The 27,011-nt window shown below is 43.8% G+C and overlaps 2 protein-coding genes across 8 annotated transcripts in view; both read left to right on the top strand.

Moving 5' to 3' along the window:
- The window catches only part of STIM1 (stromal interaction molecule 1), a 188,504-nt gene that overhangs the window by 27,463 nt on the left and 134,030 nt on the right, over positions 1-27,011 (top strand). The gene's annotated exons all lie outside the window — the stretch shown is intronic.
- LOC110593448 (40S ribosomal protein S26-like) lies at positions 18,636-19,020 on the top strand. The gene has a single exon (XM_021704716.1). The coding sequence runs from the start codon at positions 18,676-18,678 to the stop codon at positions 19,018-19,020; it is 345 nt and encodes a 114-aa protein (XP_021560391.1). The 5' UTR covers positions 18,636-18,675.

Below are 27,011 nucleotides of genomic sequence, written 5' to 3'. Positions count from 1 at the left end.
ATCCAAATATAGGTGCTGAACCATGTGCCCTGAATTCTTTATGGAGAACTCCCTGGGAACCAGTGGAGGATAGGGAGAAAGATAATCGAAGCTTGTGGGAGCAACCAGGTGAAACCAGGTGAGACACCAGTGACAGATATTTTTTTCATCTTCTTACAGATGAGCTATTGAAAGCTCAAGGGAAGTTTTTTTGCTTTTTTTTTTTTTTTTCCTTTTTACTCTGTCAACACTTATTGGTGGACTCTCATGTGGCCGTTCCATCGCCACGTCCTGAAGGAGTTCCCAAACACACCTTCCTGGGTCCGGGGAATGGTTCAGCCAGGATATGCACAGAGGAGGGAGAGACGGCTATGAGCTGGGCGATGAGAGGAAGCCTGGGAAAGCCAGCCTGAACCCAGGGCTGGAGGGCAGCGTACACTTGGGACAACAGGGAGGGCAAGGCAGGATATGTTCTTGTCCTTATACTTGCTGTCTTGTTAACGTACCTGCTTACTTTCACGCTACAACAAACCGGCCTTTGAGCACCTGCTTTAACTGGAGACACAGACATTATGAGACGCGGGCCCTGCCTTGGAAGTGCGTAATGTTCTGGGGTACACAGAGCTGGAAAGAGTTGACTCTGGTGGCATATGGGTCAGGGTGTGCACCAGGCATGGGCTTGGTGTGCAAGACTGCGGACGGACTGACTCTGATTTGGGATTAGGGAAGGTTTCCCTTAGGCAGGCGTTGAGACAGGGCCTTGATAGAGGAACCAGATGGGAAAGCAGAGGTACAGAACGCTTCTTTGTCAGGTGTGGGCCTTTGATTTTTGCCCTCGGATTTGATGAAGGAATAAAGGGTCTGTGTCCGGGAATAGCGCTCTCCCTGCCGCCCCTTTAAGCAGCGCTCGGCTGACTGTGGAAGGGCCTTCCCTGTCCTGCACTTGTTCCATTGCTGTTTTGGAAAGATGAAGCCCGAGAGGTGCCAGAGCTATGCCAGTTGCTATGGGGCCAGAAACAGGTGAGGCCTCTAGTCCTGCTTGAGTTAAGGAGTGAGGGGCTTGTCCTCTTCAGTCAGCTTGAGGCCTGCTTTTGCTATGAAACTGGATAAGTAGTCCACACAGCTTGTTTTTCATCTGGGGCTATTTTCAGCGCTGGAGCCCAGCAAGGTGGAATGATTGAGATGCTTTTGTAGGGTTCAAGCTTTTGCCAGATCCTATTTGCCAGGCTATGGACCCAGCTGTTTCCCGGGAGGTCAGCTTTTCCAAACAGGCAGTGCTAAAAGGAAGGAGCGCTTTCCTTTCCTCACAATGGGTAGTGTAAGGACAGGTGAAGGTGGGTGGTCAGTGTAATATTGCAACCCAGGTCCTAAATGGAGATGCGCTATAGTTTGGAACATTGCCATATGGTCCCTAGAGCAGTTTTGAGGAACTCATCTGGATCCTTCTTGTATTTTTATGGTCATCGCGATGGCCAGGCTCTACTAGGGGAGGGGCTCTCTAAATGTATACACTGATGCTGGCCAGGGACTTGATCTCTTCTGTGCCTGCGTGTCTGGGAGTCTCCTCGGGAGGTCCCTAGTTAGTGAGTGCTTACTGTGTGCCGGGCAGCTCTGGTGGGCCCCGTGCTAGATGCTGAGGTTGCGTCAGAGATGCCTAGGATGAGATCAACACAGTGCCCTGCACATAAATAAATACTTGCAGTTTAATAAATGTTGGTCCACGAACATACAAAACCAAAACCAAAATAGTTTTTACAGGAACTCAGAAGGGTTATGAGAAGGGAACCGGCAGTCATCAGGTGCCTACTGTGTGCCAGCAACTGTGGTGAGAGCTTTCACATTTAGCTTTTCATACAGCCTTCTGAGGTGATTGTTGTTATCAGTATCTTACAGGAACAAGTAAGAGGTTCATTACTTGGCCAAAGTCACTTTCTCTCAGCCTTACCTCAACTCTTTGTTGAGGAGCCACATCTTGACATGGCAGGTGCCTGATAGACTAAGTGTGCCTCGTTTTACATATTGTGTGGGTGAGTCCGGTGCGTCGGGCTACCCTGAGTCTTTGTGAAGTCAGCAGGAGGTGCAGCTATGTGCCTAGGCAGGGTGCTGATAATACAGATAAGGGTAATAAAATGTGTATAACCTCAGGGAAGTACCATCTCATAGGGGTGATAGGTAAATAGATAATGTAGGGTCTAGGTATCAAGCCATAAAAGCAAGGTTGGGCCCCCTTTACTTTGTGAGGGGTGTGGTGGCTAGGAACTGTTACTGTGAGACCCTCTGTACCTTAGCTCTCCTCCATCCCTGCAGCTCCTCAGAGTAATCTTCCTCACGGCCTGACCATGTGTTTTGACAGTTTAATGAGTCTTGCCTTGTTATTTCTTGAGACTAGATGCTCATTTTTTTCTTGCCACCACTTAGACTTGGGTCTCTTACCCACTCTGGACCTTAGCTGCCTTATCTGTAAAATGAGGCTAATGATAGATAGGTATGTCACGGTCTGAAAGCAGGGACCAATCCAGGTGGTGATCTCTGGAGACTGACCTTGTTCTCCCATGTCTGTGATTTCTCTGATTAGACCCGTCTGGTCCTAATATAGGGCTGGGCAGCTAGGAGGCTTGGGATTAAGTTTGTCACAGAGATTACAGAGAGTATTTTATGGCACCTCAAAATTCTAAAACTTTTCTCTGTCACCACCATTAGACCCCCGCAGCAATGCCATAAGCTCTTGGCTTCTGGCCAGTCTCTTGGACTAAATCAGTGTTTCTAGCCTGACAGTAAGGATATGACTGAAGTCTGAAGCTCAAGAGGATATTGTAGATACATATGTTTTCTAGTGTGGTGTCTTTCATTGTGAGCTAGGTCAGATAGAGCTAGTGGTTTCCTCATTTTCCTTCCGGAAGGCATGGCCTAAGTAATGGGATCGGGATCCCACCCTTAGGATAGTCACTTCTTCAGGCACTGGGCCAGAAGTCTGAAGCTCCATGAAACACTGGTCATGTACAATACCCACTTGAGTTCTAAACTTGTAAAATAGCCAACTTTGGTATAAGACTTGGGGTGGGGGTCCCAAGGTACCTAGCAGGAGGTTGCAGAAACTCTGAGCTACAGCTAAGTCCACCACTAACTGATCAGTTAATAATAATAAAAATCATAATGTTTATTGTTATGATAAAAACTTTTGTATTATGTACAATTATTATTTACCTTATATAATTGTCACAATAGCCAATGAGATAGATACTGTTATTCTCGTTTTATAAATGAGGAATCTAGGGCGCCTGGGTGGCTCAGTCGTTAAGCGTCTGCCTTCAGCTCAGGTCATGATCCCAGAGTCCTGGGATCGAGTCCCACATTGGGCTCCCTGCTCTGAGGGAAGTCTGCTTCTCCCTCTCCCACTCCCCCTGCTTATGTTCCTGCTCTTGCTATCTCTCTCTGTCAAATAAATAAAATCTTTAAAAAAAAAAATAAATAAATGAGGAATCTAAGGTCACATGTCTAGTAATTGGTATAAGTGGGACTCAACCTAATTAGGGATTTCATGTTCTAATTCCAAGGCCTGTGTTTTTAACCAGTACATTATGCTGCCTCCCCAGTGATCTGGATATATGCTTACATTTCTGTGGGCCAGGCTGCCTTGTTGGGAGGAAGGCGATGTGGTAACAGGTTGTCTCTTCCTCAGCACCTGAAAGAGTCATTTATTTTTGGAATGCGTGCCGAGCGCCAGGCACTGTTTAGATACCAGGGATACTAATTTTGTTAAGTCATATTTTGATTTATTCAATAAAAAAAGGTAGTATGGCATAAAGTAGAGGGCATTGAGCTAGATCCAGAATCCTGGCTCCACTTCTTACTAACTTTGTGACCTTTGAACGGCTTACTCAACTTCTCTTAAATCAATTACTATATTTATTTATTTATTTATTTTTTAAAGATTTTTAAAAAAATTTATTTATTTGAGACAGAGAGAACGAGAGAGAGAGAGCACATGAGAGGGGAGGGTCAGAGGGAGAAGCAGGTTCCTTGCTGAGCAGGGAGCCCGATGTGGGACTCGATCCAGGGACTCCAGGATCATGACCTGAGCTGAAGGCAGTCGCTTAACCAACTGAGCCACCCAGGCGCCCTCAATTACTATATTTAAAGCTCTTAGAACAGTGCCTAGCCCCAGGGTGAGTGCTCAATAAATGTTAGTTATTATTATTACTATTATTATTATTATTGTGTGTGTGTTTTTTTTTAAGATTTTATTTATTTATTTGACAGAGAGAGAGAGCACAAATAGGCAGAGTGGCAGGCAGAGGGCAGAGTGGCAGGCAGAGGGAGAGGGAGAAGCAGGCTCCCCGCTGAGCAGGGAGCCCGATGCGGGGCTCAATCCCAGGACCCTGGGATCATGATCTGAGCTGAAGGCAGACGCTTAACTGCCTGAGCCACCCAGGCGCCCCAGTGTGTGTGTGTTTAAGTAGGCTCCATGCCCTGCGTGGGCCCGGTGTGGAGCCCAATGCAGGTCTTGAACTCATGACCCTGAGATCAAGACCTGAGCTGAGATCAAGAGTCAGATGCTTAACTGACTGAGCCACCCAGGTACCCCCATGTTCGCTATTATTAATACCATTTCTAAATTGAGAGCTAATAAATATCAGACTGTGGGAATAGAGTGGTAAACAAGATAATCTCAACCCTGTCCTTACAGAGTTTACAGTCTAGTGAAGAAGATAGATTTATTTATTTATTAATTTTTATTTATTTTATTTTTTTATTTTTATTTTTATTTTTTTAAGATTTTATTTATTTATTTGAGAGAGAGAGAATGAGAGAGAGCACATGAGAGGGGGGAGGGTCAGAGGGAGAAGCAGACTCCCCGCCGAGCAGGGAGCCCGATGCGGGACTCGATCCCGGGACTCCAGGATCATGACCTGAGCCGAAGGCAGTCGCTTAACCAACTGAGCCACCCAGGCGCCCTATTTATTAATTTTTAAACAAATTGTTAACAGTACGATGAGTGGTGGGAAGAAGTGCGGAGTGGTGTGGGTCGCTGCAGAGAGGGACCTCACGGCATCTGCGGGCCCAGGAGTTTCTGAGTAAATGTCCCAGGTGGGCCCTGAGGTGAAATAGGAACAGCACAAACCCTGGAGCCTGACTGCTCTGCCACTTATCTGTGCCACTTTGGGCAAGTTACTTAATTAGCCTGTGCCTTTTATCTGAATAATGAGGATAATAATAGTATCCATCTCACGAGGTAGTTATGAGGATTAATAAGTAATATTTGTAAAGTGCTAAGGGTAGTGCCTGGCACATAGTAAGTAGTCTATAAATAGGTTAAATAAAATAAATAGGTGAAGCACACTCTTTTTGAAGCATAAATCTTGGTATTCCTCTCTTTAAAATTTTGTATTAACTTGTCCTATCTTGTAGGTTAAAGCCTATGTTCTTTAATATGGCAAATAATAGGATGATCATATCTTTCTGGGATAGTCCTTGTTTACAATTATTTTTCTGGTTCTCTTTTACTCTCAGAAGTGACCATGTTTTGGGACACCTGGGAGGCTCAGTGGGTTGAGCATCCGACTCTTGACTTTGGCTCAGGTCATGATTCCAGGGTTGTGAGATCAAGCCCCACTTCGGGCCCTGTGCGCAGGGTGAAGTCTGCTTGAGATACTCATTCTCCCTCTTTTCCTCCCCCCTGCATTTTCTCTCTCTCTCTCTCTCAAATAAATAAATAAAATCTAAAAAAAAATAGAAGTGACCCTGCTTAGACTATGAATTACATGGCCATTCACGTATGGTGACCTTCCAAATGAGGCTTGCCGTGGTCTGACCCCTCTGTATTGCTCCAGTCTCATCTTTTGACATTGCTCTGCTAGTGCCTTACCTAAGTGTTTCTTTTCTTTCTTTTTTTTAAAAAAGATTTTATTTTATTTATTTGAAACAGAGAGAGAGAGAGAGAGAGAGAGAGAGCACAAGAGGGGGTAGGGTGAGAGGGAGAAGCAGACTCGCTGCTGAGCAGGGAGCCCGATGCGGGACTCGATCCCAGGACTCCGGGATCATGACCTGAGCTGAAGGCAGACACTTAACCAGCTGAGCCACCCAGGCGCCCTTACCTAAGTGTTTCTGCGAACTACTTGTCATTTCCCAAAGCCATGCCATATTTTATTGTTTTGGTTTATTTATTTATTTATTTTGCATTTCTGAACCTTTGTATATGCTGTGCTCTCTGCCTGGAATGACCTCTCCCTTTTACCGCCATCTTTTTTTCCCCTAGCACCGCCCTCTTGGCATATATGTACTCATTCTTCGAGATATACCTCATTTATCTTCTATAAAGACTTGGCCTTGCATACCCAGCTAGGTTTATTTTCTCTTTTGTGCCATTAGTGTAATTAGCGTAACTTTTCATTATGATTCTTATCACCACTGTACTGCAATTATTTACTTTTATGGCCTCCTACCAGATTTTGAGTTGCTACAGGGCAAGGACTGAGTACTCTTTATTCCATTAAAATAAAGTATTAAGTTATGACATAAATATGATTAAATGAATGAAATGCTTGATGCATTTTTACACGTGTGTATACCCATATAACTACCATCTAGATCAACATACAGATACATTTCTGCATCTTCAGAGTCTGGCGTACTAGTTGGCAAATGTTTTCTGTAAGGGACCAGATAGTAAGTGTTTTAGGCTTGATGGGCCTCATGGTTTTTGTTGAAGTGGCAAGTTGTTGCAGGAAAGCAGCCATAGGCTGTCTGTAAATGAACATGCATGACTGTGTTCCAATAAAACTTTATTTGCAAAGACAAGTCTTGGTCTGGATTTGGCCTGAGGACCACAGTTTGTGTATCCCTTATCTAGCACAGTGCCCAAAGACAAAATAGAAGTTCAGTAAATATCTGTTGATACACTGACAGAAACTTTGATCTTAGAAACCATTTTCTTGTTTTTTTCTAGTACTGGAGCAACTTGTACCTGCAGATCAGGGCTGTGCTTTTGAGAAGTACATCTTGAAGCAGGTTGCCTTTTCACAAGTTGTGTTCATCAGGGAATCAGAATGTCACCTCTTCCAACACAGTTTTGGTGGTCTGTGGTCTCTGGTAACTTTGGGATCCATGAAAGCAGTGAAGGGGTGTATTTATGTAATCCCCGAGGCTATGGACTATGTCTTCTTCATTTTGTCCTTAGTGCCTACCGTAGGGTCTTGGACGGGGACACTTAGTAAATATTTGTTTTTGAATGAATGAATGAATTTAAGTTCCTTTCAGTATTTCAGTAAGCCTAATGGAAATTGTACCTTTACTTACAATAGAAGTGTCTTTGCTTTTGGTTTGTAATTGTGTCAGTGCTGTGTGGTAACACTAGTTTGCTCAAGCTGGTTGGTGCTTTGACTGGCAGTTGATGCATCATAGGGCATAAACCTGTCCAGTGAGTGAGTGACCTTGGATACAAGTATACAGCCAAAATAAGCAACTGGTAGCACGGCCCCGTGCTTGAATGTCTGCATGTTTACTTTCACTTTCTTGCTCATTCTAATCAAAGCCAAGATGGTGAGGTGTGTGATTTCAAAATATTGTTATGAAGCTTTGATAATTGTATATGGTTGGTTGAAATCTGGATCAGCATTTTGAAAAGAAAAAGTAGTGATAATAAACACAGCTGAAAATGTTGAATTATTTCTCAGTAAGTGCACTTTGTTTATAGACAAAATCATTCAAAACATGAGGGGCTGTGGAAGGAAAACAGAGTCTAAGTGTTGATAAAAAGGATCGGTTTCATTATTTCTGAGCCAGACATAGGCAGTTAAACTGTCATTAACATGAAACTTTTTTCCCCCTGATAGTTGGCCTTCATCCACAAGTGCCTGGCACTTATTTATTTTTTGTCATTTAGGATTGGTAGTTAGAGACCTGGAGCCTAGGCTGAGGGTAAGTTTTCAGTCATAGAGTCTCTAAGGCGCTTTCCCATTACTGCCCTCCCCCTTCCCCTCTACACACACATACTGTAGCTGGCCAGGCACACAGAGGTTGCCCACAGCATTGAATCTTAATTCCTGCTGCCTCTCATGTCTTCACAGAATTTTATGTGTGTTTTCTGAAGATTCGAAGGGATTGGCATGAAGGCTGGGGTGGGATGGGGGTTGAGTAACTTTAGTGTCAGGAGTAAAAGGCAAGTGATCTCCCTAAGTGGTCCTAACAATCATATATATATACTTTAGAAATACACAGTATTTTAATCTCTTATTTTATTTGATCCTTGTTGCTATCCTTGGAGGTAGCCCTATTTGCACAAGGGTAAGAACCTCAGAGGGTAACTTTTTAAAGGTGTCACACTGCTATTAAGGCGCAGAGCCAAGATTCGAAGCCAGGTTCTCTTACTCGGGTATCTGTATTCCATATAATGCAGCGTTGGTTTTCAGACTGTTTTCTAGGTATCCTAGGGCTTCCCAAGCTGCCTCAGGGATCACTGTGGGAGAAATGAGTCATTGGGAGGAGCTCTAGGTTCTACTCATATGTCTCAACCGTAGCCCCTCCAGACTCAGCTTATTTTTTAACTTGAAAAAAACCTTTTGGGGGTGCCTGGGTGGCTCATCCAGTTAAGTGTCCGACCCTTGATTTCAACTGGGGTCATGATCTCAGGGTCATAAGATGAGATCAAGCTCTGTGCTGGGCATGGAGCCTGCTTGAGATTCTCTCTTTCCCGGGGTGCCTGGATGGCTCAGTTGGTTGGACGTCTGCCTTCGGCTCAGGTCACGATCCCGGGGTCCTGGGGTTGAGCCCCGCGTTGGGCTCCCTGCTCGGCGGGGAGTCCGCTTCTCCCTCTGACCCTCCCCCATCTCATGCTCTCTCTCTCTATCTCATTCTCTCAAATAAATAAATAAAATCTTTAAAAAAAAAAGATTTTATTTATCTATTTGACAGAGAGAGAGAGGACAAGCAGGGGGAGCAGCAGAGGGAGAGGGAGAAGCAGGCTCCCCGCCGAGCAGGGAGCCCGAAGCGGGACTCGATCCCGGGACTCCAGGATCATGACCTGAGCCGAAGGCAGTCGCTTAACCAACTGAGCCACACAGGTGCCCCTAAATAAATAAAATCTTAAAAAAAAAAATTCTCTTTCCCTCTTCCTCTAACCCCCCACCTGCCAACTCATGCTTATGCACATTCTCTCTTAACAAAAAACAAAAAAAAGCCAACCTTTCATATTATAGAAAAATTTGAACATATTTAAAACTAGAGAGGGCAGGGGCGCCTGGGTGGCTTAGTTGGTTGAGCACCCCACTCTCGATTTCAGTTCAGGTTTCAATTCAGGTCATGATCTCAGGGTCGTGGGATGGAGCCTGGCTTCACCCACCTGCTCCGCGGGGAGTCTGCTTGAGATTCTTTTCCTCTTCCTCTGCCCCTCCCCCTGCTCTCATTCTCTCTCTCTCTGTCAAATAAATAAATTAAAAAAACAAACAAATTAGAGAGAGGGCAGTATAATGAACCCTGATGTTCCCATTACACCCCATCTGCAATTATGTACTCAAGGCCAGTCTTATTAATTCTATTTCATCTTTACTGTCGCACCTGTTTGGATTATTTTGAAGCAAATTCTAGGCATATTATTTCATTCACAAACATTATTATGTATTTCTAAAAGAACTGTATTTGAAAACAACCAAAATATCATTATCACACCTAAAAATACAATAATAATCCTTTAATATCAACTAGTCAGTGTTTAAGTTGATTTATTCATACCAGTGTCCAACGAAGCTCTATACATTGGTTGATCTAAATCTTTTTTTGTTTTTGTTTTTGTTTTTTTTTAATGTAGTTCCATTTCTTTATTTTTGGTTTTGTTTCCCTTGCCTGAGGAGACAGATCAAAAAAAAAAAATTGCTTAGACCAATGTCCAAGAGCTTATGCCTATGTATTCTTCTAGGAGTTTTATGGGTTCTGGTCTTTTTTTTTTTTTTTTAAGATTTTATTTATTTATTTGACAGAGAGAGACACAGCAAGAGAGGGAACACAAGCAGGGGGAGTGAGAGTGGGAGAAGCAGGCTTCTCGCCGAGCAGGGAGCCCGATGTGGGATGACCTGAGCCGAAGCAGACGCCTAACGACTGAACCCCCCAGGTGCCCCAGGTTCTGGTCTTATATTTAAGTTTTTAATCCATTTTGAAATTATTTTTGTGTATGGTGTAAGAAAGTGGTCCAGTTTCATTCTTTTCCACATATTTGTGCAGTTTTCCCAACACCATTTATTGAAGAGACTGTCTTTTCCCTGTTGTATGTCCTTGCCTCCTTTGTTGAAGATTAAATGACAGTATAAATGTAGGTTTAATTCTGGGCTGTCTATTCTTTTTATTTTTTATTTTTTTAAGATTTTATTTATTTATTTGACGAGGGGGGGATCACAAGTAGGCAGAGTGGCAGGCAGAGGGAGAGGGAGAAGCAGGTTCCCCGCTGAGCAGAGAGCCAGATGGGGGGCTCCATCCCAGGACCCTGGGATCATGACCTGAGCCGAAGGCAGACGTTTAACCGACTGAGCCACCCGGGTGCCCCTGGACTGTCTATTCTATTCAGCTGATCTCTGTGTCTGTTTTTGTGCCAGTATAATATTGTTTTGATTACTATTGTTTTGTAGTATAGTTTGAAATCAGGGAACATGATACTTCCAGCTTTGTTCTTCTTTCTTAAGATTATTTGGCTATTTGGGATCTTTTGTGGTTCCATACAAATTTTAGGAATATTTGTTCTAGTTCTGTGAAAAATGCCATTGGCATTCTGATAGGGGTTGCATTGAATCTGTAGATTGCTTTGGGTAGTGTGGACATTTTAACAATATTAATTCTTCCAATCCATGAGCATTATGTATCTTTTTTTTTAAAAAGATTTTATTTATTTATTTGAGATAGAACGAGAGCATGAGCTGGGAGACAGAGGGAGAGGGAGAAGCAGGTACCCATTGAGCAGGGAGCCTAATGTGGGGCTCAATCTCAGGACCCTGGGATCATGACCTGAGCCCAAGGCAGATGCTTAACCGACTGAGCCACTCAGGTGCCCCAAGCATTGTATATCTTTCCATTTAATTGTGTCTTTTTTAGTTTCTTTCATTGGTGTCTTACAGTTTTCCATTTTGTTTATCAGTGTCTTACAGTTTTAATTTCTTTCATCAGTGTCTTACCATATAGGTCTTTTACCTCCTTGGTAAATTTATTTATAAATTTATTCCTAGGTATTTTATTCTTTTTGATGCAATTATAAATGGGATTATTTTCTTAATTGTTTTTCCTAATAGCTCATTAATAGCATGTAGAAATACAACAAATTTCTGTATATTAATTTTGTATCCTGAAACTTTACTGAATTATTTGTTAGTTCTAATAGCTTTCTGGTGGAGTCTTTAGGGTTTTCTATATATAGTATTATGTCATCGGCAAATAGTGACAGTTTTACTTCTTTTCCAATTTGGATGTCTTTTTTCTTTTTTCTGGTTGATCTAAATCTTGAGTTTCTTCTAATCCACAGCTTCCCCCCGCCCTCCTTTTTTTCTTTTCCTTGCAATTCTGTGTTGAAGAAACTGGGTCATTTGTCCAGAAGAGTTTTCCAGTTTCTGGATTTTGCTGATTATCTCTCTATGGTGGCATTTAACATGTTCCTACGTTCTCTGTATTGTATTATTAATTGGTAATTGGATCTTGAGGCTTGATCAGATTCAGGTTTAATCATTTTTTTTTTAAGATTTTATTTATTTATTTGAGAGAGAGAAAAGAGAGAGGGAGAAAGAGTGGGGGGGGGGGTAGAGGGAAAAGCAGACTCCCAGCTGAGCAGGAAGGACACTGGGCTTGATCCCAGGACCCTGAGATCATGACCAGAGCCGAAGACAGACGCTTAACTGACTGATCCACCCAGGTGCCCTGCTTTTCTTTCTTTTAGAAAGGATGTCCAACTATATCTGGTTTTCTCTCTTTTTATAATGTTTAGATTGATGAGTGGGTTCAGATATTGTCAGTTTTATCTATTTGTTAAAATATTTCCCATCAGCTTTTTGCCTGATGATTTTGGGAGCCATTGATGTTTGCTACCTAGATCCATTATTGCATTAGAGATCTAATTAGATATTGAGACTCCTAATTAGATTTAATTTGAACAGCATTTGAAAGAGAGGGCTACACTGTTCAAAAATAAAGTTTGGAGACTATTGGATTGTAGCTGTTCTCTAAGAGCACCAATAACGCAGGAACCGGGAACTCTAAGTGGGGACAGTGACTGTAACTAACTTGTAGTACTTTTTAAACTTTCTTTACTTCCTCATGTGTGCTGTTTTTGGCCTACATTCTTTCCCAATGCAGCAGTTAAACCCTTACAACAAAAAGGGCCCATGTGTTTTAACTTTTAAAGAGCAAAATGGATGGACCATCTTACTCTAGAGCTGGGCTTGGAGGAGGGAGCCTTAGGGGTGGAATGAAAGTTCTGCTTTAATGAACAAAGGAAGTGGTTAGGTTCCTGGGGCCTATGCAGCTTCAAGAAGAGCCTGCAAAGTGACCTTGACGGCATCTAAGACTAGATACTTCCAGCTAAGAATGGGAGGACCAATCCCTTATCCTTACTCCTTATTCTATAGCATAAGGGGACTTTCTAATCTGTCCAAAGGGCCTGCCTGCTTAGGACTTAAGTTCTGTCCCATCTGACACGTTCTAGGCCCAGAGTCTTGGTAGCTGTAAGGCTGACTCTTAGGAATCCTGAACTGATAACCTCCGGACAGCCTGAGGGCTCCTTGTTCTGGGCTCTGTTCTGAGGAGGGCCAAGGGCAGGAGCTTCTTAGCAATAGCTGTGGCTGATCCTTGGCCGCAATACCTTATGCCAGTCTGGCCAAGAGAAGAGCTGCTGTGGAGCACTTGGTGTTCTCTAGCCTTTGCAGAGGTCACAGGCAGACAGGCAGGGGAGCAAGGCCTTAATTAGCTGGGGACTGCTGGAGCAAAGCCATTTGGCAGTGACTTACCTCAGCTCTTCAGTGGGACTGGCTCCTTTTCCTAGTGACAGTGCAAATACTCCCTCATTTTATAGCTTTTGGGTCTCTGAGAGATCGCTCTTCTTCGTGAGCTTCAAGACACTTCTTGTGTAGTGCGGTTCAAGGCTGATTTTAAAAGCTAGTTCGGTGGAATGACAAAAATCTTTCCATCTGCACAGTGTTTTTTTAACCACTCAAGCATGTTTTATTTCATTTGTTCTGAACCAATAGTCTGTGAGTTATAGATGAGGAAATTGAAGCCCAGAAAGAAGTACTTAATTAAGATTATAGCTAATTATACTCTGGATTCTCAGACTAGAGTTCTTTTTACCAATATTTGAAAGACAAGGGGAAAGGAGGAGGATGACAAATAAAATTGGGTAACTTTTATGTGCCAGGCACTGTTTAAGGTGCTTAGCTTAGTTTTCTCACAATGTTATATGGTTAAAAATTTTACCACTCTGAGCCCCAGAGTGCTTAAGTAACTTAGTCAATATTATAGCTAAGAAGTGGCAGTGCCTGGATTCAGATCTAAGTCTGTTTGACTTTAGAGCTTATGTCTTTCTATCATTATACTATATTCCTTGACAGTTTTTTATTCTAAAAAATACTTATTGAGTTGCAGATGTGATGCTTGGTAGAAGGGTTACAAGAAAGTGTAAGATTCAGTAATCTCTGCCCTCATGGAACTCATAATTTTGGTGATAATTCACTGCCACGTTAGAGGGAATGGGGACAAGAAGTAGAGAGAGGGATAGGAGGCAGTGGGAGTTCAGGGGTCCCCAGTCTTTCATGGTAGAGGATTTGTTAGAGGAGGCTTCCCAGAGAAGTAGGTACCTCAGCTAGTCTAGTGATGAAGGACATAGGCCCTGGGGTCAGTCTACCTAAGTCCCATCTTTTGCTAGTAATACTTTGGGCAAGTTACTTCACCTCTCTGAGCCTACTTCCTTATCTATAACATAGAGATAATCATATTATTTACCTCAAAGGGCTGTTGTGAAGATTAAGATGAGCTAATTCATGTTGAGCATTTAGCAGATTGCCTGACACATAATAAGCTCTCATTAATTGTCATCCATTATAATTATTATTGTCTAACCTGTGTTTCTCCCGTATTCAGCTCGAGTTGAGACAAATGAAGCCAGGTTCTCTTAGGACCTCTTATTATCAATAAACTGGGAGTTTATTTAAGCGATTTCAAAATATTCCATTGAAGCCTAAGATTCTGTCAGAGTAAAAACTGCCACTTAATTGTTTCCAGGAGGGCAGCTGTTTGTATCTGGTGGCGACCCAACCTGGCATGTGCTTCCTAAAGCATCTCTGGTTAGTCCCCAGAGGTGCTATTATCTGGTAAAGACCCCTTTTTCCTCTCCTACTTCATTGGATAGGCCAGAAACTGGCCTTCTTTAAGAAACTGGTCTATTCCCTTGAGAGCCCATGTTTCCCCTCCCCTCCCCCATGTTCTTTATCACTAGACTAGCGCTGATGTACCTACGTCTCTGGGAAGCCTTCCCTGGCAACTTCTTTTACCACCAAAGATTAGGGCTCCCCTCAAGCTCTCATTACCTCCTTTCCGTCTGTCTATCCCTATGTTCCCATTCCCTCTATCATAGCAATGAATATCACCAAATTATGAGTTCAGTGAGTGCAGAGATTACTAAATCTTACACTTCCTTATATCCTTGTACCTAGCATTGCATCTGTAGCTCCGTAAAGATTTTTTAGAATAAACAACTGTCAAGGAATATAGTGTAATGATAGAAAGACACAGGCTTTAAAGTTAGCAGACAGATCTGAATCCAGGTTAACTTTCTCCCAAGCTTATTGTGCTGGAGAAAGTAATGTGATTTTAGTAGTCCAGGTCCAGTTCCTATTTAGGGTCCTGTCCATTTGGGGAACTGTGGAATAATAGTACCTTTATACATGTGTACACTGCATTCTTTTATTTTTTAATTTTTTTAAAAGATTTTATTGATTTATTTGACAGAGAGAGAGACAACACAGCAGGGGGGCTGGTAGAGGGAGAAGCAGGCTCCCCGCAGAGCAGGGAGCCTGATGCGGGGCTCGATCCCAGGACCCTGGGATCAGGACCTGAGCTGAAGGCAGACGCTTAATGACTGAGCCACCCAGGCACCCCTAAAATAAGTTCTTAAAAAGTAAATTAAAAAATAAAATAAGTGTTCTTCAGAATATCTCTCTCATATGAAAAGACAATAGGTATTACTCTTGAGAGACCTTTGAGATCAAGTTTGGAAAAGCTAGGATCCTTTAATATGATAAGGAAAGGTATGTAGGGTTTCCTACACTTAAAAAAAATATATTTTATTTATTTAGTTGACAGAGAAAGACACAGCGAGAGAGGGAATGCAAGCAGGGAAAGTGGGAGAGGGAGAAGCAGGCTTCCCGCTGAGCAGGGAGCCCGATGTGGGGTTCGATCCCAGGACCCTGGGATCATGACCTGAGCTGAAGGCAGATGCTTAATGACTGAGCCACCCAGGCGCCCCCCCCCCCAACTTTTTTTAAGCTTGAACTTATGACCCTGAGATCAAGAGTCCCATGCTCTATGGGCTGAGCCAGCCAGATGCCCCTCTTATATTTTTTTGATTACAGAATTTCCACCCCCTCCCTGCTCCCTACCCCCAAGCTCCAGACAAACCCATCTATTGACATTACATAAGACACTAGTGTTCCACGGAACACAATTAGGTAAATGAGCACAAAGTGGTTTCCTGCTTTTCTGTTAGTAAGGCTTGGAGAAGTTGAATGGCAACCTGTCCTTTGGTTGGCAAGGTAACTCCAGGGCTCCCCTTCTTTTCACAGACTGGGTTGTTGCTACAGAAAGCTGGAGATCTTGGTTAATCCACCAGTCCCTGATTATGTCCTAGAATCAATGGTAAGAGATTTAGCTAATCGAACATCTATAGTTGGCCTAGTCTTTTGCTTCTGGAGGAGAAGATAAATGCCCTGCTTTGAGGGAACGTCACTCAGTTTAATCAGAGAACTGTCTGCTCTCTTGTGAATTGCAGCTGGCCTAGAGGTGTGTTGGGGGTGGATTGCATTCATAATTTCAGTCTTGCAGAGTTCTGGATTTCAGTCCTCACTCAGCTTTGACTGAGGTACTTCTATTTTCTCAATCCTAGTTTTCTTATTTATTTCTTTTCTTTTCTTTTTTTTTTTTTAGAGAAAGAGAGAGAGTGCATGAGCACAAGTGGCAGCCGGGTGGGGGGAGGGTGTGGAACAGCAGAGGAAGAGGAAGAGAGAGAATCCCAAACAGGCTCCACCCTCAGTGCAGAGCCTGATGCGGGGCTCGATCTCACGACCCTGAGATCATGACCTGAGCCTAAATCAAGAGTCGGATACTCAACTGACTGAGCCACCCAGGCACCCCGTTTTCTTATTTAAAGATGAAAATGTTGGGGCGCCTGGGTGGCTCAGTCGTTAAGCGTCTGCCTTCGGCTCAGGTCATGATCTCAGGGTCCTGGGATCGAGCCCCGCATCAGGCTCCCCGCTCAGCGGGAAGCCTGCTTCTCCCTCTCCCACTCCCCCTGCTTGTGTTCCCTCTCTCGCTGTGTCTCTCTCTGTCAAATAAATAAAATCTTAAAAAAAAAAAAAAAAGATGAAAATGTTGGGTTAGATTAATTGCATTCTGTAAGTAGTTATTAAACATTTACTATGACCCAGTCATTGTTCTAGGATAATAGGGACGTAGTGATAGAACACCAGATACTGCCTCATGGAACTTCATCTCATAGAGATGGTTGGATGATATGAGTGAGGAAGTATATCTTACAGATTAAGACTTTAGTGGTTGAGGATCACTGTAGTCTAGCAGGCTTCCTGGAGATGGTGTGACTTAGTCTCTAAAACTCTGTTTAAGGTTTATCTCCTGCAGAAGTTCAGGGAGGCGTTTGGATTGGAAAAATGACCTGAGTGCAAGTAGGAGTGAGCAAGGAGATTGGGGTGCTCAGGTGAAGGTGTTATCCTGTATCGCTCTTAGGTGTGGCACCCCCCAGGGCACTCTGCTGAGGGGGCATTTTCCAGGCAGCTGTAGGTAGCACTGCCAGGGAGAATTTGCAGCTAAGGACAGAGGGAGAGGCTGGTAGATGGAGCGTTGATATTGTGGGTAGAGGCAAAGAATCATAAGTGATGAAGTCAGAAGTTAAAAGGATTGGGAACTGGTGAGTTGTGGCATGTGAAATGGGTCAGGGCAACAGTTCTTGTCTCAGGTTTTAAATGACAGAGGGACTTGAAACCTGAATATGTTTATATATAATTTACTAAGTTCTTACCATGAGCCAGGCACTGTTATTAACATTTTTAATGGTAAGCTGGTTTAATTTTTTATTATTTAATTCTTATTTTTAGAGTATTTAATCTTTATACCAATCCTAAGAGGGTAGGTATACTATTATTTTCTTATTTTACAGGTGAGAAAACAGAGGCCCAGAGAACTTAAATAACTTGCTCAAACTCACATGGTTAATGAGTGGTGGAATTGGGATTCAGGCCTGGATGATATATTTTAGGGTCCTTGTTCTTTTTTTTTTTAAAGATTTTATTTATTTATTTGAGAGAGAGAGAATGAGAGAGAGCACATGAGAGCGGGGAGGGTCAGAGGGAGAAGCAGACTCCCCGCCGAGCAGGGAGCCCGATGCGGGACTCGATCCTGGGACTCCAGGATCACGACCTGAGCCGAAGGCAGTCGCTTAACCGACTGAGCCACCCAGGCGCCCAGAAGGTCTTGATTTTTTTTTTTTTTAAAGATTTTATTTATTTATTTGAGAGAGAGAATGAGATAGAGAGAGAGAGCATGAGAGGGGGAGAATCAGAGGGAGAAGCAGACTCCCCGCCGAGCGGGGAGCCCGATGCGGGACTCGATCCCGGGACTCCAGGATCACGACCTGAGCTGAAGGCAGTTGCTTAACCAACTGAGCCACCCAGGCGCCCTTAGGGTCCTTGTTCTTAATCACCATGCTGTGCAGTTTTAGGCAGTGAGAAGCCATTGCAGATTTCTGGCTAGTGAACAACTTGTTGCCAGTATGTGGTGCAGGGCTGTGTCCCAAGGAGAGGTGGAATTAAAAGCAGGAAGACTAGCCACAGGCTGTTGTAGTACTCACCTCACTTACTTTTGACGATATGTAAAAGTCTTGACATGACTTCCTGAAATGGATCTGGCAGTGGCCAGCCCTACTTGTAATTAGCCCATTTTAGAAATCATTTTCCAAAGAATTTTGATCTACAGGAAGCTCTCCTATCCCTATTGAACAGGCTGTTCTAGGCAGAAGGGCCCCAGGAATCAGGTCAGGATGCCTCCTCTGGAGTCAGAGTCCAAGCAGCATTTGCAAGAGGGAAAGTATTAAGACTTCCTGCTGCCATTAGAGTTCGCTCTCCTGATATGGGGGGAATATCTCCATCATGGTTGATAGTCTGGCTGCTCATCTTGAGAGACTGGGCAAGTGGGCTGCCTTACGGAGATGTGACAGACATAGTCCTTGTCCTTGAGCAATCCACAGATTACTGAGAAGATAAGCACATAGGCAAGTACACTCAATATTGTGTCACAAGTGCTACAGTAGAGGAACATAGAAGATGTATTGGGAGAAAGGAAGGAGGGTCTAAATGCTTAGCTAGAGGGTGTCGGGGAAGGCTTCAGAGATGTTTAAGGTGGATCTTTAAGGATGACCAGAAGAGTGTCTCTCGGGTCCTCCCTTCTAAGATGACCAAGGAAAGAAGGAATAATGGTCATGCCAAAAAGAGCCGTGGTCTCATGCAGCCTCTTTGCTGCACCAGCTGGGTCTGTTGTGTGCCCAAGGACAAGGCCATTGAGAAGTTCGTTATTCGGAACGTAGAGGCTGCCGCCGTCAGGGACATGTCTGAAGCAAGTGTGTTCAAGGTCGATGTGCTTCCCAAGCTCTCTGTGAAACTACATTACTGTGTGCGCTGTGCCATCCATAGTAAGGTAGTCAGGAATTGCTTTCGTGAAGCACAGAAGGACCCAACACCCCCACCCCAATTTAGACCTGCAGGTACTGCCCCACTACCTCTACCAAAACCCATGTAAGGAGCTAAGTCCTTTGGGGGAAAAAAATGGAGATTATACTTAAAAAAACAAACAAACAAAAAAAGGATGACCAGAAGAGTACTAGGTAATGTGAGTGAAGAAATACATGGCATGTTCAGGGAATGGTGACTTGTTCCTGGTGCTGGACCGACTGTTGGGCTGCTCAGAAGGGATTCTGAATGGCAAAGAGCTTACATCCTGTTGGAGTTGAGCTTTACTCTAGATATTTAAGGTGGAGAGTCACTTGGTCAGAGTGGTGTTTTAGAAAGATCTCTTTGATGCCTGTGCTCGGGAGGCCGAGAATGGATAAGCTAGAGGCAGGAGAGCAGTTGCAAATGCTGGAGGCTGGGACTAGGGTAGTGGTCATGGGGATTGACTGAAATGTGTGAGCGAAGGGCGGAGGAGGAAGTGTCAGGTGACTGGATGTTAGTGTGAGGCCATTAACACATGGAAATACAGTGTAGAGAGCTGCTGTGGGGAGTTTATGTTGGTTTGAGATGCTCTTGGATGACATCTGCTACTTAGGGGAGAAGATAGGAGCTTTGGAGTTCCTCAGAGAGGTAGGAGCATAGCTATGGGAATGATTTCCAAGTGAGAGTAGAGATCATTAGCAATAGGTGAGGGGCGCCTGGGTGGCTCAGTGGGTTAAGCGTCTGCCTTTGGCTCAGGTCATGATCCCAGAGTCCCATCGGGCTCCCTGCTCAGTGGGCCATCTTCTTCTCCCTCTGCCCTTCTCCCTGCTCGAGCTCTCTCTCTTGCTCTCTCTCAAATAAATAAATAACTAAAATCTTAAAAAAAGAGTAATAGGTGAAGTCACCTGAGTAAAATCCATAAAGTGTGGAAAGGAATGAGGTTGAGGATAGGGCCTAGGGGAACTCTGATATATGTAGACAGAAAAGCTAGGGAAGGAGTCTTGAGGAGGAGCAATCAGAGAGGTAGGAGAAAGTACTGTCTGGGAAGCCAGGAATGGGAAGAGTTTCTAAAATAAAGTGTCTTAAGTGTCTATTGAAGCAGAGAACAAGTAGGGTGAGCCCTGAACTGAGCTGTTGAGTCATTGGTGACCTGGTGACGGCAGTTTCAGTAGAGGGGTGGGGATGGTAGCTAGACTGCTGTGGCTTAGGGAGGGAGTAGGAGGTGAGGACACAGAGGCACCAAGTGTAGACTTCTCTTTTGAGAAAGATAGTGGTTAGGGAAGGAAGGAAAGAAGATGATATTTTGAAGAGGGACCAGAGAAGGCAGGTTCAAAGATTCTGTTTTTTCAAAGTTGGCAGAGTGGAGTGGGGAGCTGAGCTGGTCTAGGTTGAGGGAGGAGAGAGAGAGGAATGTAGCCAGTGGAGGTGCCATGTCTGTCTCAGAGCTTCCTGTTCCTGTTGGAGCCCTACACTGTGGTGCTCTGTTGAAGCCTGCAGTCACAAGGAGTGTGGGGTAGGTAGGGGAGACCTGGACATTAATAATAATTAACGATAGTACTATGTATTGAGTAACCTCTGCATGCTAGGCATTTTTCTAGATACATCGAACACAATTCTAATGCTCACCACAGAAGTAAGTACAGTATAGTCACCATTTTCTATGCAGAAATAGATGAGGTAAGAAACATTCAGCCAGTGAGAGGTGGAGCCAGCATTTCAGCTGAGGTCTGTGAGCCCTCAAGGTGTGCTCTTTCCACTCCACTGTTGTTTTTCCCATTAGAAACCCAATCCTTGAAAGGGGGTGAGGATGCGTGGATGGTCCAGAGAGAGTAAAGGCGGAGTTCTGTGATCGGCCCTACCCTGGAGGGACTGTGACTTAATCTCTGGAGCGAAGGAGAAAGGCCTTGCTCTGTTTTCTCTCTGCTTAGCCAGTGGCTTTCACTTTATTTTTCTCCATCTTTCTGTAATTTGCTACCAACACCAATAGGCCCTGGCTGCTGCGTATTGTTGATGACTCACGGAGCAAAAAAGGATCAATTTCTTTCTTTTTAAAAAATATTTTATTTATTTATTATTTGAGAGAGAGATTGAGAGAATGAGTGGGAGGAGGGGCAGAGGGTGAAGCAGACCCCCCATGGAGCAGGGAGCCTGATGCGGGGCTCAATCCTAGGACCCTGGGATCGTGGGACCTGAGCCGAAGGCAGACGCTTAACCTACTTGCGCTACCCAGGTGCCCAAAAAGGATCAATTTCTAAGCCCAAGCTATTCTTTTTGACAACTTACCTGTGAGGACTTGCTGAGTTGTACAATGCCACTCTCTTTGGCACCGGGCACATGGTAAGCTTCTTCTTGATAAATATTTTTATTTAAATGGAATAATTTTGGATCAGTGGAAAGAGCGAAACACTGAAAATTAGAAGGCATGATTTCCAGTGTGAGTGAGCAGCTAAGTTACTCAGGCAGGTCACTTCCCCTTGCATATTTATTTGACATAAGGCGGGGACTGTTTTACTATCCTTGTACCCACCTACCTGGCTCACGGCCTGATTGAACAGGTGTCCTGAGTAAGTTATTATGGAGTAATTTAATCTGCTCTTCTGTTAAATGAGAGAGTTGGACCTTTTTTTTTTTTTTTAAAGATTTTATTTATTTATTTGAGAGAGAGAATGAGACAGAGAGAGAAAGCATGAGATGGGGGAGGGTCAGAGGGAGAAGCAGGCTCCCTGCCGAGCAGGGAGCCCGATGCGGGACTCGATCCGGGGACTCCAGGATCATGACCTGAGCCGAAGGCAGTCGCTTAACCAACTGAGCCACCCAGGCGCCCCGAGAGTTGGACCTTTTGATTTCTAAAAGTCACCCCAATTCTAAAAATGTGTTGTTCTATGAGGATTTATATACTTTAATTATAAAATATAAGTGTGGTCATTTATTTAGGACCTACTACTTGCCAGGCACTGTGTGATGCTCTTTACATACTTATTTTTTTAAGATGATTTTTAAAAATTTTAAATTTTGTCTTGGTTGTTTAGAAATATTATGGTCCCTTGGGCTGTCAGCTTGACGAGGACAGTACGACCTCTGCCTGTTTACCATTGTAGCTCTAGTGCTAGACATAGTCCTGGGCATGTGATAGATGCTCAGTAAGTTTTTGTTGAACAAGTGAATGAATGGATGTTATCATCACAACAATTCTGTAACAGAGTTACTATTAGCTCCATCTTACTAAGAAAATTACAGTTCCATGGTCATAGAACTAGTATATAGCTAAGACAGAGGATTCAAACCTGTCTAACTATAGAATTATTAGTGCCTTTACCACTTAATACCACAATGCCTCCACTTACCTGATGTTTAAAAAAAAAATTTTTTTTTTTAAGTAGTCTCTACACCCAACGTGGGGCTTGAACTCACGATCGTTTACTCTTCTGACGGGGCCATCTAGGTGCCCCCACGTACCTGATGTTTTAATTGAAAATTTGAAAGGAAGGCAGAGAGTGAGGAAAAATGCAGAGCAGAAAGTCAAATTTTTGTGAGGGATTGGTAATGGGGTTAGATGTTGGGCACCAAAGTTTTATTCACGTTAAGAGTTGGCAAGATTTCTAGCACCTTAAGGAAACAAAGGGCTTATAAAAGCAGCCACTATTCGTTGGCTATTTCATTACTGTGTAATAAATCAATGACATTTAGAAGCCATTTCCATTGTTTTAAGGATCATCTGTTCATTGAAAACTCTCAAATTTGTGTTTCCAGCTCAGCCTTCTCTGAACTTTAGACTTGTATATCTAACCTCTTAATTGAGATTTTGGATGTCAAATCAGCATTTTATTTTATTGTTTTTTATTTATTTTTTTAAACTTTTTTAAAAAAAAGATATTTATTTATTTGAGAGAGAGAGAGAGAGAAACAGCATGAGAGGGGAGAGGGCCAGAGGGAGAAGCAGGCTCCCTGCTGAGCCAGGAGCCCGATGTGGGACTCGATCCCAGGATTCTGGGATCATGACCTGAGCCGAAGGCAGTCGCCCAACCAACTGAGCCACCCAGGCACCCTATTTTATTGTTTTTTAAAGATTTTATTTATTTATTCGTCAAAGAGAGAGAGAGAGAGAGCACAAGCAGGGGAGTGGCAGGCAGAGGGAGAGGGAGAAGCAGGCTCCCCGCTGAGCAGGGAGCCCTATGCGGGGCTCGATCCCAGGACCCCGGGATCATGACCTGAGCCGAAGGCAGACGCTTAACCGACTGAGCCACCCAGGCCTCCGTCTAATCAGCATTTTAAACTTAACAAGTTCACACTTACATTCAGTCTGTCAGCAGATCCTATTTGTTCTACCTTTAAAACGTATCCGAAATTCAGACATTTTTCATATCCTCTGCTACTACCCCCTTGATCTGAACTACTGTTGCCCCTTTTCTTGGAGAGGTAATAGCCTCTTAGTTGGTTTCCCACTTCTGCCCCTGCCTGCCAACAGTTTGTTTTAAATGGAACAGTCAGAGCGATCCTTTCAAGATGTAAATCTAATCATATAGCTCTTCTGTTCAAAACCGTATCTTTCAGAGAAAAAGTCCAAGTCCTGGGCTTTCAGTTACCTGGCTTATCTTCATCTCCTTCCACCTGCTCACCCTGCCCCGTGGGCCTCCTCACTGTTCTTTGAACAAGAGGGACATGCTCCTGCCTCGAACCCTTCACATTTGTTTTTCCCCTCTTTTTCCTCTTTCCGTGGGGCTCCTTAGCTCATTTCTTTCAGATCTTTTGGTCAAATGCCAACCTCTCAGTAAGGATTTCTTCAGTCACTCTATTTAAAAATAGCAACTCCTTTCTCAGAGCACCCTGCAACCTCTTTCTCTGTATTTCTCCATAGCCTTTATCACCCTCTGATAGATTTCTTTCTCCAGCCCTCCACCTTGTTAGTTCCACAGGAGCAGGGATTTTCGTTCATTGCCAAGTCCTCAGTGCCTAGAATACTGACTGGTGTGTAGCCTATGCTTAGTAAGTATTTGTTGCATGAAATCTTTTGGGGCAGCTACACTGCTAGAGGCTTTATAGATATTTGTTTACTTTTCTTCACATCCCAGCAAGATGAGGAAAATTACAAGTGAGGAAAATTATTTGTCCAAGATTGCATGGCTAGAAAGTTGTAAAGCCTAGGTCTGTTCCAGGCCCCCCAAAATATTATAGAAGGACGGAGTCTAAATATTATTGCTTTGCTGCTGAGTGAAGTGTGTAAACCAGAGGCCTAGATACCAGAAGAAAGGCAAAGCCTGAACGTCCTGAATTGCGCATTGTTCATTGACTCACGTGGGAACCCACTGATATTTGTGATGCTGCTGCAGCTGGAAACCTAAAACGTACCTGGAAAGAGGCCTCTGGGTGAAATCTTCCTGTGTGCCATTTGACACACCTTTGGCTTGTACACGCAGAAAGTGTACCCCTTCTGGGTTTGGGATGGTTTGGAAATTTTTCTCCCCCACTCCCTGGGAAAGACCTTCTTCCCATAGTTTGGGATAACCTTAGAGTTACTCAGGCCAATTGCTTCACATCGCTCTTCTTTCCTGAGGCTTAATGTCAGCCAAGGTCAGAGTGTCAGCCACCTCAGGGTGTACTGGAGTGGTACTTTCTATGGTATGTGATTAGAAAGGCCTAGGTGAGAGCTGTTCCTAGAGTAAGATGAGGCTAGAGTCTGAAATATCTTTAGGGTAAAATGAGGCTGAATTCAAATGCGATCCTAATAGAAGTGTGTCACTGTCAGAAAAGAAGGTGAGGGAGAATAAGATCAGGATGCACACTGCCCCTGCCCCCCCCCCCCCCGCAGCTGGAATATACTATATCTCTCTCCTAAGTCTCAGTACCTGTAGCCACCCCCCACCATTTTTTTTTTATTGTGGTAAAATACATGTAACATAAAATCTACCATTTTAGCCATTTTTTAACTGTATAGTTGAGTGGTATTAAATACATTCATGATGTTGTGAAACCATCACCACCATGCATCTCCAGGATGCTTTTCTTGTAAAATGGAAACTTATACCCATTAAACACTCACTCCCTTTTCCTGCACCACCCCCCCGCCCCCCCAAGCGCCTGGCAGCCACCATTCCACTTTCTGTCTCTGTGATTTTGACTGCTCTAAAACCCAGGTGCCAGTAAGTTTGGGGTGAGGGACCTGGTGAAGGAAGCCCTGGACTTACGAGAGACCCAGACAGATGGAGCAGAAGCAGATGTGTTCAGGGTAAGACTATTCTCAGTGACATGAGGGAAGTAGAAGAGGGAGTGGAAAAAAGTCATCCTGGGGTATGACATGGTCAGTGACATGTCCAGAGAATAGTGAATAGTGAAGTGTGGATCAGAGTGGTGCCAGAGTGAAATGAGATTGGAATCAGAGCTGTTCGATGGGAATAATGGAAATAGGATGAGAACTTTCCCCAGGGTAAGATAAGCCTGGGGGAAAAGTGTATGGGGTGAAAATACCCTTCTCAGGGTGAGAGAAAGAGAATAGCATGTTTGAGCAGGCGCAGGTAGCAAAGGAAGCATAGTGAGAGGAAAGAATTTTAGGGCAAAATCTTTAGGAGATGAGGCTAGGGAGACCAGCAGATGTCAGATTGTAGAGAGCCTTGTATGTCCTGTTAAGGATTTGAGACTTTATTCTTTTGGCAAGGCAGAGTCCTTGAAAAGTGTAAAATAAGGGGTAGATCTGGTCAAATTTGCTTCTGGTCACTGTGCCCTGTGTTCCCAGGAGAGCTAAGGTCAGGAAAGGCTAGGCTATGGCAGCTTAGGGACTTGAGGCAGATGTTTGCTGGAAACCACAAGGATCTGGCTTATGGGTTTGAGCTGAGATATGTGAGGGAGGGGGTGGAGTCACAGGGAAATCACAGAGGCTTTCCTGGACTTGGTAAAAAACTAAGAACCTCCATAGTTGCACAGCATTGTGAATGTGCTAAATGACACTAAATTGTTCACTTTAAAATGTCAATTTTTGGGGCGCCTGGGTGGCTCAGTTAAAAGTCTGCATTCAGCTCAGGTCATGATCCCAGGGTTCTGGGATGGAGTCCTGAGTAGGGCTCCCTACTCAGTGGGGGGGTCTGCTTCTCCCTCTCCCTCTGCTGCTCCCCTGCTTGTGCTCACGCACTCTCTCTCAAATAAATAAATAAAAGCTTTAAAAATAAATATATAAAATGGTCAATTTTGGGGGTGCCTGGGTGGGTCAGTCGGTTAAGCATCTGACTCTGTTTCGGCTTAGGTCATGAGATCAAGCCCCTGCGTCAGGCTCTGCGCTTAGTGGGGAGTCTGCTTGGGATTCTGGTGTTCGTGACATCCATGACCTGGCTCTTGTTTATTGCCTTCTCAGCAAATATCTTTGTTTTTATTCCTGCTTTCCATTTTGCTTGAATGTCTTCCTTCCTTGTCTGGTAGCTCCTCATCCTTCAGAACCCAGCTCCAGGGTCACCACTTTTCTGGAAGCCTTCTCCGATTTCCCTGCCCACAGGTAGGCAGCCCATTCGCGTTATTCTTTCATTATACTTGGTATGACTCTCTGTTAGGTATCTCACTGTATTGCGATTGCTTTGTGTGTGATCGTCACACAGCTTGGGAGGTTTTTTAAAGACAGGGGCCCCACTTTCTTTTTTTTCCTGTACCCCTCACCCAGTATTGCACAGAGATGGCTCTCACTGATTATTTTAGAGAAATTCTTATTTCTACACCATACATACCCAGTCACAAAACGCAAATAATAGGCTATGTTGGTATTGGTCCGTATAGTGAGGTTAACAGGAGGCATCAGCCCGTAACTGCCTTGCATTTCTTTTCTTTCCACCCTAGCCCACAGATTCCATGGAACAGCAACTGCAAACCTCAGGGCTTAGAAATTAGTTCTTTCATCAGAAAAATAGTAAAAAAAATAAAGAATATCTGAAGTGAGTATAAATGGCAGAGTGTTGGTTGTCTTTGCCAATATTGACTCTCTCATTCTTTTTTTAATGATAGAGCACTTGAGTTTTAGCCGGGCATATATCAACTTTTTGTAACTCTTTGCAGCTAAGTGTGGCCAGATGCCCAAGTTCGAACTAGTGGAGTCTAAGTGGAAAT

The sequence above is a fragment of the Neomonachus schauinslandi genome, chromosome 11, assembly GCF_002201575.2.
Source record: "Neomonachus schauinslandi chromosome 11, ASM220157v2, whole genome shotgun sequence".
NCBI lineage: Eukaryota > Metazoa > Chordata > Mammalia > Carnivora > Phocidae > Neomonachus > Neomonachus schauinslandi.
The sequence above is the reverse complement of the archived record's forward strand: the minus strand, read 5'-3'. Positions and strand labels throughout refer to the sequence as shown.

What these genes read in the sequence shown, in the direction of transcription:
- LOC110593448 (XM_021704716.1), top strand. Translation starts at nt 18,676, where the DNA reads ATGACCAAGGAAAGAAGGAATAATGGTCATGCCAAAAAGAGCCGTGGT.